This window comes from Botrytis fragariae (genome assembly GCF_013461495.1).
Source record: "Botrytis fragariae strain BVB16 chromosome Unknown tig00000797, whole genome shotgun sequence".
In the NCBI taxonomy this organism is placed as follows: domain Eukaryota; kingdom Fungi; phylum Ascomycota; class Leotiomycetes; order Helotiales; family Sclerotiniaceae; genus Botrytis; species Botrytis fragariae.
Window position 1 is genome coordinate 781,277 of NW_023501013.1, and position 14,006 is coordinate 795,282.

At 42.0% G+C, this 14,006-nt stretch overlaps 6 protein-coding genes across 6 annotated transcripts; 3 read left to right on the forward strand and 3 right to left on the reverse strand.

Annotated features, from left to right (window-relative positions):
- Window positions 1-221: 221 nt before the first annotated feature.
- Bfra_010626 (putative branched-chain-amino-acid aminotransferase protein) lies at window positions 222-1,507 on the forward strand (the record flags this gene model as incomplete). Its single annotated transcript, XM_037340957.1, has 2 exons — window positions 222-444; window positions 495-1,507. The coding sequence occupies 2 exons, from the start codon at window positions 222-224 to the stop codon at window positions 1,505-1,507; spliced, it is 1,236 nt and encodes a 411-aa protein (XP_037186600.1).
- A 337-nt stretch (window positions 1,508-1,844) lies between these two features.
- Bfra_010627 (putative nadh:ubiquinone oxidoreductase subunit protein) lies at window positions 1,845-3,046 on the reverse strand (the record flags this gene model as incomplete). The annotated part of the gene is made up of 3 exons (XM_037340958.1): window positions 1,845-2,116; window positions 2,345-2,808; window positions 2,864-3,046. 3 exons carry the CDS (start codon window positions 3,044-3,046, stop codon window positions 2,035-2,037), a joined length of 729 nt encoding a protein of 242 aa, XP_037186601.1. The 3' UTR covers window positions 1,845-2,034.
- Window positions 3,047-3,557: 511 nt separating this feature from the next.
- Bfra_010628 (uncharacterized protein) lies at window positions 3,558-3,823 on the reverse strand (the record flags this gene model as incomplete). Its single annotated transcript, XM_037340959.1, has 2 exons — window positions 3,558-3,722; window positions 3,743-3,823. 2 exons carry the CDS (start codon window positions 3,821-3,823, stop codon window positions 3,558-3,560), a joined length of 246 nt encoding a protein of 81 aa, XP_037186602.1.
- Window positions 3,824-4,190: 367 nt separating this feature from the next.
- Bfra_010629 (uncharacterized protein) lies at window positions 4,191-4,907 on the forward strand (the record flags this gene model as incomplete). The annotated part of the gene is made up of 5 exons (XM_037340960.1): window positions 4,191-4,211; window positions 4,272-4,298; window positions 4,463-4,567; window positions 4,619-4,730; window positions 4,813-4,907. 5 exons carry the CDS (start codon window positions 4,191-4,193, stop codon window positions 4,905-4,907), a joined length of 360 nt encoding a protein of 119 aa, XP_037186603.1.
- Window positions 4,908-11,231: 6,324 nt separating this feature from the next.
- Bfra_010630 (uncharacterized protein) lies at window positions 11,232-12,131 on the reverse strand (the record flags this gene model as incomplete). Its single annotated transcript, XM_037340961.1, has 4 exons — window positions 11,232-11,645; window positions 11,699-11,811; window positions 11,867-11,968; window positions 12,017-12,131. The coding sequence occupies 4 exons, from the start codon at window positions 12,129-12,131 to the stop codon at window positions 11,232-11,234; spliced, it is 744 nt and encodes a 247-aa protein (XP_037186604.1).
- A 1,332-nt stretch (window positions 12,132-13,463) lies between these two features.
- On the forward strand, window positions 13,464-13,999 carry Bfra_010631 (uncharacterized protein; the record flags this gene model as incomplete). The annotated part of the gene is made up of 2 exons (XM_037340962.1): window positions 13,464-13,495; window positions 13,813-13,999. The coding sequence occupies 2 exons, from the start codon at window positions 13,464-13,466 to the stop codon at window positions 13,997-13,999; spliced, it is 219 nt and encodes a 72-aa protein (XP_037186605.1).
- Between the last annotated feature and the right edge of the window lie 7 nt (window positions 14,000-14,006).

Sequence of the window (14,006 nt, forward strand, 5' to 3'; positions counted from 1 at the left end):
ATCCTTGCAATCGGATGGGACAAGATTATGCTGACACTCCGCAATTCGGAGCCGGGAAGTGGTCACAACATTTAAATTTATTTTGGACATTGAGAGTTGAATGACTGACTCCGAGGACCATTTCAAAGCATAGGTGGGATCTTACACATTTAAGAAGCTCAAGTTTCCCAATTCACATTTCAAAGTTCATCCCAACTTTTTATTCTTCGAAATTGGTCAAAATGCTCCGTCAATTGTTCCCAAGAGGGGCAGCTTTCGCAAAGCCAAGCTCCAGAGTGTTGAGGCGATGGGAGGCTTCTTCGAGATTATACAGCGTACAAGCAGAAGCTGCTTCTACGACGAAGCTACAAGATATCGACCCTACCAAATTGACTATAACGAAGAACACTACTCCTAGTGAACTACTTCCCCCCACTGAATTGGTATTTGGAAGATCGTTTACAGGCAAGCTCCTCGGAGATCTCACAACATTGCTAATTGCTGACCGCCCATAGATCATATGCTTAGCATTGAATGGACAGCTTCAGATGGATGGTTACCCGCACGCATAACACCTTACCAGAACCTTTCCCTCGATCCCGCGTCTTGCGTTTTCCACTATGCGTTTGAGTGTTTCGAAGGAATGAAGGCATACAAGGATAAAAGCGGAAAGGTACGGCTCTTCAGACCTACCAAGAATATGGAACGAATGAACAAATCTTCCGCTCGTATTGCTCTGCCGACTTTTGATCAATCCGCTATGATTGAATTGATCTCAAAATTCGTTGCTATGGAGAAAAGATTCATTCCAGAAGAAAGAGGATATTCATTATATCTGAGACCGACTATGATTGGAACACAAAGAACATTGGGTGTTGGACCACCAGGTTCCGCTTTACTATATGTTATTGCTTCTCCAGTTGGGCCATATTACCCTACTGGATTCAAGGCTGTATCCTTGGAAGCTACAGATTATGCCGTAAGAGCATGGCCTGGAGGAGTTGGAGACAAGAAATTGGGTGCGAACTATGCTCCGTGTATCTTGCCACAATTAGAGGCCGCCAAGAGAGGGTTCCACCAAAACTTATGGTTATTCGGCGAGGAGGAGTATGTTACCGAGGTTGGAACCATGAACATGTTTGTGGCTATTAAGAATAAGGAAGGCCAAAAGGAATTGGTTACCGCTCCATTAGACGGTACAATTTTGGAAGGTGTCACAAGAGACTCTGTTCTATCTTTAGCTCGCGAGAAGCTGACTAAGGATGGATGGATCATTTCTGAACGTAAATACACTATGAGTGAGTTAGCAGATGCATCAAAAGAAGGTAGATTATTAGAGGCGTTCGGAGCAGGAACCGCAGCAGTCGTCAGTCCAGTGAGAAACATCTCATGGAAGGGCAATTTGGTCGAGTGTGGATTGAGACCAGATCAAGAAGCTGGTGAGATCGCATTGAAGATGAAGGAATGGATCGAGGCTAGACAATATGGTGATGAAGAGCATGAGTGGAGTTATGTTGTACCTAATTAACGAGCTATATATGTGTATGTATTCATAGAGTCGGATGGATGGAAAAGCGAAAAATGGGATATATATTAGTCATACTTTGAACTTTCAAATTCCCATTGTGAAATACCATCTTTTGCCGGAGTTTGAACAGATGAACGGACACATGATCGAAGTTGAAGAATCATCAGATCCAATGATGACTAGATAACAATCCTGCTCTCAAGAGCGGTACGCGGGTCTTTCATCGAGTTCCAGAATTTTCACTTTTTATTCACCACATACCGAACAAAATTCACAGTAAGCTCATGCTGGTACCAAGTTCCTTAAGAAAGAAAAGAAAAGAAACTCAATAACATTCCTTCGTTCTATTAGCACGCATAATATTCCGTGCAACCCGTACATCTTGGAATTCTGCGCAAGATGTTCATAGCCTTCCATCATCAATCCTTCGTATGTACAACTCCCCTGCTCCATCAGCCTTCGTCCTTGAGCGTTCCATCCAGTTCCAGATTCTCCATTGTGAATTGCTTGCCCAATAGTATAATGGTTTATGATTTGTCTTCTGGCTCCTTCAAGATCCCCTCGGCTTCTAGCCTTCTGCGTGCTTCTTCTAATGCCCATGTTTGTATCCTGCGAATGATGGTTAGCAGCTGTTTGTACCTTGTGCGTGATTCTGTATCAGTAGAAACCCGTTGTCCAAATTTCTCTTGCTCCATTCTTGCCACAACCCCTCCACCCCTCTTCTTAAAATCCCTAATCTTTCAGCCCATACCGATTTTTTCCCCGGAGCCAACCACTTCACCTTCAAAGTTTCACCTGTACCAAGATCCCACAAAAATAAAGAAATAAAAGACCTACGAGGTATCTGGCTTAACTGCATAACCCACAATTCCAAAAGCACAAGTTCCAAAAAACCCGTACACCCATAAATTCTCCCATCCCTCCTTCTCCGCCTTCTCTCCAGGTTTCACTCCAAATAACCATCCGCTCGGTGGCTCATAGTGGTCACCATGATCTGCTGATTTTCGGGCTGCGGTGATGGACAAATTTCGTGCTTGGTTGAGAACTGCTGATTGTGTGCGGACGATGGTGCTGGTAGCGCGAGGAATGGCGCGTGTAAAAGACATTTTGGAAAGACTCGCGATAATTGGAAAAACGGATTGCGATGTGACGATTTGCGAGAAAAAGAGAGAGTGCTGGTGGAGTTGTTGATGCGATGGTGGTGATGATGAGGTTGTGAGGGATGGTCGGTAATATTTAGCCAAGACGCTAATTTTCCGCTCCGCCGGTTGCTTGAAGTCTCTCCCGAAATTGAGCCACAACTTCAAAACGATCTCCACAAATTGGACAGGTTGTCTTAGTAATCTGCATTCTTACATGAATGATTCTGGTAGGCTGCTGAACCTCAACCTCTTCAACAACTTCAACCTTCTTAACTTTCTTGTTATTGACCTTGTCCAAAATCTTCTTCTTGCAAGATTCATAGGTGTCGACGACTTTGTTGTTCAATCTGAACAAAAAGAGTTTGCCCAACCAAACAATTTCATTTGGAGCGCTCATGATGGTTTTGTATATGACTTCTTTGAAATAATGTGATGAGAGGTATTTGTAAGGAATGGTTGTGAAAAGAGTCCAATTGGGTTCGTTCAAGGTTGTTGATCTGAGATTGTTTTTGGGAGGACATTTCTGGAACTGATCTGGAAATTTATCTGTGGGAGAAATCCTTAGTACTTCTCGGCGCGCCGAGATAATCACCTTCACAGACTGTGATATGGTGATGGTTCTCGGGAACGACTGTCCATGGTCTTAGCTTCAGCCTTCAAATCATGCTTACTTCTCTGTTGGTATGTCTTGCCTTTGAAGCCAGACACTATCTCAACAGTGTTGCTGGATATAATACCGAATGTGCAACTGCTGCATTTCGGTGGATGTATCGCACACTTCAATGCATATTTCGCTCAATTCTCTCAGTCTTTCTGCGACGCAGAACTACTTAAAGTACAGTCTTCAATGTTGCTATGATTCAGCGTACACCTACCTCCATGTTGTCTAGTCTTTCTAGGTAGTAATTTCAGGACCTTTCTCTTGCCGCCTCTGGAGTTCTCTGGATCATTGCAGGTTGATCTTGAGTTTGACAAAAAAAGCTGTGTAGCTCCGCAGATGTCGCAAGACCTTTAGATTTCATCATCAATTCTCGCATTGCTGTCACATGGACATCAAGGTAGATATCGGTAAACTGTATGAATGATTACCCACATTAACAGTCTGATTTTCTAGCAGCTCGTGATTTTGTGTCCTCCCATGGGCAAAGACATGGACATCGGACTTCCGTGCCATTGTATTTTTGATTGACTCCAGTGCTATAACGCCTATTCATCGTTCATTGTTTGGAGTTCGCATGAAATGTCGAGCATCAACGGGTTTGTATTCTTAGGAAGATCTCTTTAAGATTTGCTAGTCTAAACCAAAATTTCACAAAGCATGCTGCATAGAGTTTCGAATCGCTTTGCGCCATTACTTATGCTCCCGCGCACGACCTTTCCGGCAACACTCATCGACCACTGGTTTAAACGCCATATCAATGATAGTAAGCATACTGATACTACCAAATGCCTTGAGCATCTGGTTAGTGAGCCACTTGAATGCTAAGTTCTTTGATTCCAAGCAAAGGTACCACTTCGCGACCGAATTTCTTTCAGTGACAATGAATCCGACGACACAATCGGTATCATACCACTGTCTACCCGCAGTTCCATAATAAGGAGCCTAGGAAATCAAAATCCAGGCCGATCCTGATCCCAAAGACGCGTCTGTAAATCAATGGATTCGTTCGCCTCATAACTTACAAAGGCCGACTTTGCTGGACTTACAACAAAGTGTCATCTTTCTCGCGTGTCACACGTTTACAACTTCCCGTTGAAACAACTTTCGCGACAAAATCGCGGAGACACAGCTCAAAATTTACTATCTCTCCAGCCCATGAACTCTAGCTATTGGGGGAAGAGTCTCTTGGTTACATTGACTTCATGCGCGCTGGGCATTTTGTCTGCGGAGTTCAAGGTACACCTTGCTCCCTCGAGAGTATATGTCCTGCATTTCCGTTATTGAACTCTGCCTTACCCACTTGAAAAGTACCTGGATCTCACGAATCTGCCTTTTTGTTTGGAAAAGGATACCATCGTGCCAGTGGCTGATGATGATGGTAGTGTATTAGCTTTTGAGCGTTGGGAATTTCTTGGGAGTAGTAAGTATGGATTTTCGATAATTGAAAGTTGAATAGAGTTTCGATGTAGTGGGCCTTAAACCTCCGCGTATAATTACATCAGTTATCGCTTGGAAGAGAATCAAAAGTGCAATACTTACAATCTTTGGGGAGAACGAAGCCGCAAAGCAAGGCGCTTTTCTTCTTGGTCCAGATTGATAATTGTGCGTTTATTTGTCTCTACGTTCGATGATGGGATGCAATGAATCTAGTTGTGAAGATAATCAAGTTCTATAAAATGTCGTAAATGGGAAGAGAAGGAGGAGAAGTAAGGAGGTGTAAGTAATGCCCTACATGGGGACAAGGAATGCTGGTGACTCGAAATTTTGGTCAGAAATTGTACCTGAGGATCATACAGTACTTACTGATCAAGCGTTTACAGTCAGATTGTGACTTGAATTCTGTGCGATAAACCATCTAGCTGTAGCTGGGTATATACTGTGGCTGTAGAATAAATATTCCAAGATTCATAGGGAGTGAAAATCGCTTGTAAAAGGCCGGTAGTCCCTGTGTCTAGCCGTACGTTGTGTTTCCATTTGACCACATTAATGATTCAATGTTGAGGAGGAGGTAGAGTTTCTTTTACATCTAGGACAATCGACAATAACAAAGATGGCAATGACAGAAGTTACAGCAGAAGCGACAATCAAACTTAATCTGGGTCATAATCGAGCAGGACAGTAAGACCACCAAGATCAGTGTTGATAGCGAGTGTGCAATATCTTGAAGAAAGCTGGCGGTCGCTACATCTCCTACCAGATAATGACTCAACTTGTGACATCGTCAAGTTACTTGTTACTTTGGCGCCCGCTTGGAAAGGCTAGGAACATCTGACAATTTTTACATTCGCTATCGTGGTTTTGTGGAAAGAAAAAGTGGTTAAGGAAGTGAATAACAGCTTGACTGATGTAGGTTATTTAGATCTCAGTGGCTGGGTCCATAAAATAGACTTCTGGTATTCTTTTTCGGTATCGTGAACACATACTGAACTGTCTCAAAGTCCTTTGAGGATGTTGTCAAAGAAGTGCTACTACCGAAATCATTCTACGCTATTTCTGGGAAGTTTTGTAAGGCAGCATCTTCCCTGGTGCGGTGTGACATATGAAGTGGGATATGAGTTGTTGATAACAATGCTTGGGAAAGTATTGGCAGTGAAAAGTTTTGTTGCCCATGCACGTTTTGATCATAAATGACAACTCAAAATTCCAAGCAACGAGAACCTCTTGATCATACCTAGCTCTTCGCTTTCAGAATAACAAGCGTTGAAGGCAATCCATTGCCACTTGCTATCTTAAGAGTCAGACGGGCCTGATTCCCGCTTTTTCTCCTTTAATGGTTTGGTGCTTGAGATGAGAGAAGACGAATAGCTTTGATACTGCTATTTATGCAATGGTATCAAGTGTACTATCTATAATACAGTATCAGAAGTGTAATGTGAGTGGGCTGAGTGATGAGTACTAAAAATGGAAAGGGTAGAGAAGTTGAGGGTGTACATTTTTGTGTAGATTGACAATTCATTGCAGTGGTTCCGAAGATCCAAGAGCTGAGAATTTTACATAGCTACCTTCTATATAAGAATCTAGATCTAGTGTAGTTGAAATTCTAGATACAACCGAGTCGAGGAGAAGGAAATTTCTAAGACTAGTCAGAGGATGGCACGTAACTCTTGCCCGGAATCTGAAAAAAATCACGATTTTCCAGATTTGTGGTTCTGGGGGTACACATTAGGGGGCTGTTCCCGAATATAAGATCTAGTTGCACTTGACCATGAAAGTATCTTTCAGCGGCAGTAGATACCAATAGCAATATTGAATAGACTACGAAAACGCAAGTTATCCTATAATGTATACTCCAATAAAATTGTTCCACCGTGATTCCCATAACATAGCATTGCTATTCTATCCCAAGATTGACAAATTAGTCGTATTGTTGTCATATTCCCATACATAAAGTCAACACTCATTCTCATATCTCAAACGAAATATTCCCCTTATTTTCTTGTCGTATATAGCGGGGACTAGCTCATAGGATTCATTGTTCAAAATGTTTATATACCAACTTTCTGGGGAGGTACTTAACATCTCAAGAAAAACGACATGTTCCCTCGGGCCTCCTCATATCGTCGTTCTTTGTTGTTTTGAATTGTATAGAATTGCTACATTGACAGTTTCTATATCCGAAGCTGGAATCAAGATTCAGGACGCCGAAGCGCGATGTGCATTGATTGCCTTTTCTTAAAACGGCTGAGTGATTTGGATGTGTGAATCATTGGATACCTTGATAGTTTTCTAATTTTTTGAATATGGTGAATTTCAGGGTCTCGTTGGGTGTCTTGAATACTTTTCTTTCATTATTCGATATATAAGGAGCCTTTAGATCTTCCAAGTAAGGGTAACAGATATGTGTAAAAGCGTACCACGGAAAAAGAATAGGGGGAGAAACAACCATTCATTATGCAACGATTTCCCAGAAATTGGTATATGTGCCCCGGTTCATATTGGAGAATGAGCCAGACTAGGTAATTCATCCTAATATTAAAAGATGGCTTCTAAAGATCTAACCCAATGTCGTTGTGATAAATTAACAGCAACTATATATTTTCTTGAACTCACTACTCTTGTTTTCTTGACGCTTTTTCGTGACAGCGCCGATATATTTTCACACAACGACAAAAAATGAGAAGAGTACATCTGATAAATTGATTCGGATCTACATGACAAGAGATGGAAAGTTGCTGACGAGCCGCAGGTGAATATAAACCCACTTTATGCTCAATGATAGGTGGAAAGTTGACCAACTACTTCGTGAAGCAGTGGCGGCCGTCCATATTCCCTTGCTTGAGAAATAACTGAGTTGGTCACTCGAATGGGGCTTTTATAGTTTATTTGTGAGACCTTGTTAAACAACAGCGGGAACAAAGAGGTGAGCACAAGGCTTAGCATGGCGAAGAATTCAATACTTAGATAAGATGGACAATGGGCTACCGAATCATGGGTTCCTTATGAAAGAGTCTCTCTCACTGCATAAAATGCCAAACTCAAAGCACCAGCAAGCCTTAGTCCACCCAACAAGGAGGCGCACTATAATGGAGCCTAAGTTAATCTGAAAGTGTCTATGTCGATGCAATTGGATTTTTGATATTTAACACTAGTATGGTGGAAGAAGAAAGTTTGGAGAATCGATTTCTATGACAGTGATAACAATATTCAACGATAAGATTTACGTTCGACGATATTTACCTGTCAAGGATGAAAGTATCATGCTCCAGTGATGTGAAGCCGCCAAGTGTAAGTTGCGAGTAGTAGGCAGCAATAGGATAAATCCTTGGACATTTTCTGGTGGTATCCTAAAAAACCCTCTTTTGCACCGAGTTGAAGGCTTAGCCATTGGTTTCTGTCGTTGGTGATAGTCGTGAAGATACTATACGAAGACTCGAGATGCAGTCAATAACCATGGAGCAAGCATGAGTACCTACGTGTAAGATCGACCAATCAACGGAGAAGACATCTTTCCAAGAATAGACGAGGCTTCTAGATCAACTTTTAATGTCGCGAGGTGATGAAGTTATGTTCTCCCGGTATTTATATCATCATTGCTCCTCAATTTACAAGCCATAATTTAGTGTACAACAAGAGACACATCTCGGCATGCTTCTCGTTCATCATTCAATGTGACTCCAATAATCTTGGTCTGAACTTTCGATGCAGTTGTCGTGTAGCTATAGTTACAAGAGAAATAACTTTGCCCAATCAATGAAAATAATAAAAGCTATCTCCTAGGAAATTGACTGTCGGAGCGAGAATCACCGTCATTTATCCACTGTATTTAAGCTATTTTCGGGGGAAACTCCACAGTAATTTTGTGTCTGGAGAAGGATTTCCCCAGAATTGACAAACAGCGCAACCGGCAGTAGACTCATCTAGTTCTTGAGTTCCTTGTAAATTGATTCTTGAGCAATTTTGTCGCTGAAGAATCAACCACAGAGAGCCTTTTATGTAAAGCTAGAGAGAAACCGGACCTGATGAGTTTGATAAAATCCACGGGCTAGGAGTGGATACTGTCCACGCATGAGCCAAAACTCGAAAGAGGGGGCAATGATCAGAGCTGATGTCTATATCTTCTTCAATGGAGTGAATCCCATGAAAAGTTTTCATATTCCTTGGTTTAAATATATGAGACTTGGTTAAATAGTGCTCTAGCACAAAATGCGGACAAAGGAACAAGTACGACGTAAGCAAGGAGCAGTTTTGTCGATTTGAAAGCAATATGCCATACCACAGCATTACCCATCCTTCACACAGCTTGTACCTGCGGCCATGAGCAAGGTGGCTGGGCAAGCGTCTGCTTGATAAATGGAAATCGATAATCTTTCAGTGACAACGACAACTCAGTTGAGCATTCGATGACAGTAATACCCAATACCGGCGAAAGACATTCGACACCTATGGTAATAACTTACTTCGGGGTATTTTCCCAAGTATCTCACACACGATACACGTCGTATTTTAAGCAATTTTAATGACTCTTGACTAGCGGTTTCCAGGGCTTTTCTTGTCCTGCAAGTGTACATTAGTCGAAAAGTATCAAGGTAGATGCTTGCTTGTCGGTATATGAGGATGTAAAAAGATTTATATAACACGAACTTTGAATCGAAGTAGTAAGTGAATGTGGCAGTGTGAATAAGGAACTAGACGAAGAAAGAGCGTGGGGCCAGTAGGAGATGATGATATGCTGGTGAAGAAGCTCGAACTTGGAGGCTGAGAATAATCTATGTAGAGACCTTTCAAAGACAGCAGGGTCCCATAGTTTTGAAAATTAAAGAAAAATGACCGTTGTCAAAAACATGCTCAGTTTCAGAGAGCTTCTTTTTGTAATCTGGTTCTTAAACTGCGTTGTGGATTTGCCGTTGATTATTTAGGTATGAGATTCACCCGGTAACATTATCGATGTTTTTTCGACATTCAATATCGCAGCTTAGAGGAACAAGAAGAAATGCGGTGACAACAAGAGTGAATTGAACGACAATAGAACCATACGAACAAATAGAACAAATTTCACGCCCCAAACCACCAGTGCCAAATTTTTGAGTCCATATCAGGCAGACGATCTACAACTAGAAGATATCGTACTTCCAATCAGTCACCAAAGTCTCCATAGGACATCGTTACCAGGAGCCTTTTCCATTCAGTTGACAAGGTCAGAATCAGTAGAGATGGTACTTTATACAGCGAGAGAATGAAAATACATCGGTCTGAGCTGTAAGCTTCTTTCGGATTTTGTGTTTCTTGAGTACTGGAAGTGAGTGAATCTTTGTTAGGCCTTGTTGAATACGCAAATAAGAAAAACATACAAGCAACTTACGATCGGGAGACTAGTTCGCAGCTTTAATTCGGCTCAGTTGCTGCAGACAGGAAAAAAACGAAAAGGCAATAGTCCAGAGATCTGGAGTCACTTTAGGCATTTAGTTTTGAAACCCCCAGCCTCTAAAGCTCTGATGGAAAGCTGGGGTGTCATTGCTTGAAGTCTAGTAGTGAAGATGAGTATTTGGTTCCCCCGATGACTCCCCAGAAACAGGTTTAACAAGTTATTCTAATCAGCACTAGAATGGAAGCTAGGTGTGCCGTTTAGAACAGTTTATTCTGCTTGGTTTATAATATTCTGTGGCCCTTCTTTAAATGCATTTTTGGCTATACTCTTCTGGTATCAGTCGTGATAAGCAGTAGTAGCTACTAAGAGTGGTGGATTTGACCTGCAGTAAGCAGAAAAATATGTATCATCGACAAGGAATATAAAATCAGATAGTATCTGCCGATTCTTTTGCACTCGCTGGATTTCGAGCGATGTTCACTGATATGACTGTGTGTGGAAGTCGCATCTAGCAATCCATATCCAAAGTCACATAAAATTTCTCCCAAGCGCGATGCGTATAGAGCTTGGAGTGTGATCGTTGGATGAAAGGATTATTTTATATTCCCCAGGGGATGTGGCTGGTGACTCTTGTCAATATGTGCGGTAGATGAGAAATGGGTTTTCATCATGGTGACGTATCATTATACTGGCTCAGTACTGTGTAATAATTGTGATACATGGAGTAAAGCACGAGGGTAATTCCTATTGTAAGAAGACTACCACGACTGGAGTATAAAAAACAGTAGAAAGTTCATTATTATCACATGGTGAAGCTATTCAAGCTCGAGCTCAAGCTCAAACTCAAACTCGACTTGAACAGAAATTGAGTGCAATATGATGAGAAGAAATGGATGATCCAAGACTAGAACTTTTCACTCAACGAACAGAACATATTTAATTAAAATTGCTTTTCATTCAGTCTATAGCTCAGAACTCCATATCATCTAAAGTATAACATGTGGACATCAATCCAGTTGACTGGTATCAAACCGCCTGGTCCAATTTTTATTGTCCAACCGAGCCCTCCCAAATCCATTTCAAACACCCCAAACTATATTTAAAATGAAATAAAAACTAGTTGGTCGCAGACGCAGCAGCACTCGAAGCTACACTAGAACCCGTAGGCTTAGCAGCCCCTTTAGCACCTTTACCCTTCTTGCCTCCAGTACCGGTCGAAGCAGCTTTGTTACCACCAGTAGTACCAGTGGCATTAGCGGTACCGTTCTTGTTCTTTTTTCTTGATTCAAGAATAGGAAGACCACGGAGACCTAGTGAGCTGAGCTCGCTCTGGATCTCACCGGCGAGAGATTGGTCGCCGGTGCTAGTTCCGGCTGCAGCGGGATCGGCATCCCCTTTGCCTGCCTTGGCGGTTGAGGCGGTTGTGGTAGAGGTAGCGGCGGCTGCTTGTGCGCCGGTTGCTTTTGCTGCGCCAGTTGCTTTTGCTGCACCACTTGCTTGTGCTACGCCACCTGTTGCCTTTGCACTTCCCTGGGATGAGTTAGTATTGTGAGACATATGGATAAGTATATGGTAGGACAAACCTTGCTTGCCTTGCCTTTCTTTCCGGTTCCGGTTGAAGCTGCGGCGTTCACATTGAGACTGGCAGTTCCCTTTGCCTTTGGATTATCTGCGGCAGCATTGGTTGTTGCATTAGCTAGAAGTGGTAGTCAGTATAAATGAAAGACATAAGATGAAACCAAAGGACTAACCAGCACTGTCGTTGTCGTCGGTATTGTTGTCATCATTGTCATCTTCGTCATCGCCACCGTTATTTTGCTGATTTTTTGGTGATCGCGCATAGAACTCAAATACTGATCTTGTTAGCTATGCCTATTCCCTGTGAGGTGCTATTGACTAACCATTTGGAACTGGTGCTCTAGCAATGAGATCAGACTCGCTCTCTGGCAAAGCTCGAGAAGAAACGAGCGTGGCAGAGATAGCAATAAATGCTAAGATAGATCCGAAACCCTTCATGATGAAATGTGTACGGTAATAAGCGTCAAGCTGTCAAGTTATGTAAGAAAAAGTAATGAAGTAAGAAAGCACAGCTATAAATTGTTATTATTTTCCAATTCTATATGAAAATAGGGAGACTTACCTCTTGATAGAATGCAAATGTAAAGGGAAATAAAACAGACACACAAAGAGATGAAGAGATAAAGTGTTGATGTAGAATAAAGATATAATTCATGAGGCTTTCGAGGCTTTTATCTTCAAGTTCGACAACAATGGCTGATCTGGACCTCATAGAATCTCGAACTTCTTGAAACCATAAGACGCCATGGAAAGGAAGATAATCAGCTCATGCTTAGCCCGTCTGATCTTTACTTTATTTGAAAGTTTAGTTTGTTGATCGTATGCTGACAGACACCCCATCGTACCTTTTACGAGTATCGGTCTTCACGCAAGAACCATGAAAGGCACCATAATTAGAATCTGGGAATCAGTAGATGTTGTATGATGTAAAGTTTATTCTACAAACCCCTGATTCTCTGGTACCCACGCCCACGCCCATGGGGAGTGAACTACAAAAGAATTCAGGTTAGCTTCGTCGGGAATATAGTTCCAGACGAAAAATAAGCTTCTTAAGCATCAATCGTCTCAAATGGGATGTATCTTTGCAACCAAATCTGAGGATCTCTCGTAAAAATGAAATGGAAATCGGGGTGGACAATTGTACCAAATTGAGATAGTTCTCAATTCGGTAGTGTAGAAACCGGGGTTTCAAACTGTCGATTAAACCAATTCGGCTACAGCGTCAAACGAAAAGGAGGTGTCAAATGCTTCCGAGACGGGTGGGCCCCAGCAAAGATCATCGGATGTGTGAACTACCGCGCCAAAAAAATGAAAGTGTAACGGTAGCACAGTATCAAGTGTCCTATTTTAAGAGACGTAAACTGTTGTTTGTATCATCTTCAATTGCTTGGTATCATCTGAATAATGGAAAAGCTCTCATCCCAAGTCTTGTATATGAGAAACATACCTTGGCACGTATATTTCGCCAAGTTCTCAGGTTAATGGAAGTCTTGATGGAAGTCGTAATTTGTTCAATTCGAAAAAGAATACGGAAGTGCACTGGAGTCGTTGAACGGATGGTGAATTGAGCAAATTTACTTGACGGGTCCTTCAAACCGATCTCTCTGCGGCTTTGTGCCAATGGACCATTCGACCACGCATCGCAAGTTCTTCCAGAACATTGATATTATGGTTGAGTAAGTAAATGAAAATACCCAGTTGACTTAAAGATCCAGTCTTAGGAGATAACATCTATGCTTGGACTCTGTTTATCACGATCTTCTCCACGACATGTATCAGTACCGCGGAGCAAACAAGACAACGTTCGTAAGTTACACCCACAGTTCTAATGTCTTGGCATGAGTCCGATGTATGATGGACGAAGCGGTACTCTTTGAAGAAAGGCAACCAGTGGTAAACAATGCTGACATTGGAGATGAGACTATTCGTGAAGCACTAGCACATATTTGTGAGGGGCTATCGTTCCGATCCGATTGCGACCCCGCTGAACCGCTTCCGAGGATATAGCACAAAGTACAGTACAATACCGAGAATGGCTAGGTATCTTCGTTCGTTACCAAAAATAACACTTTAGTCTTTCCGCATCCACCAGATTGTCAAGTACCCAATCTCCGAATAGTAATGATAGACAATTCCCTGACTCTTGCAACGATAACAATGTTGTCGCTTTCGTGATAATGTTGATGTTGTTGAATCAATTTACTGCTTTCAATTGGCTGCTTACAGCTGAAATGGCTTTCAATCGGGTGACACATGATTGGTCCGAGGTTCTAGCTTTACAGTATTGCCGAGACGAGAAGCTTTGAAGAATTT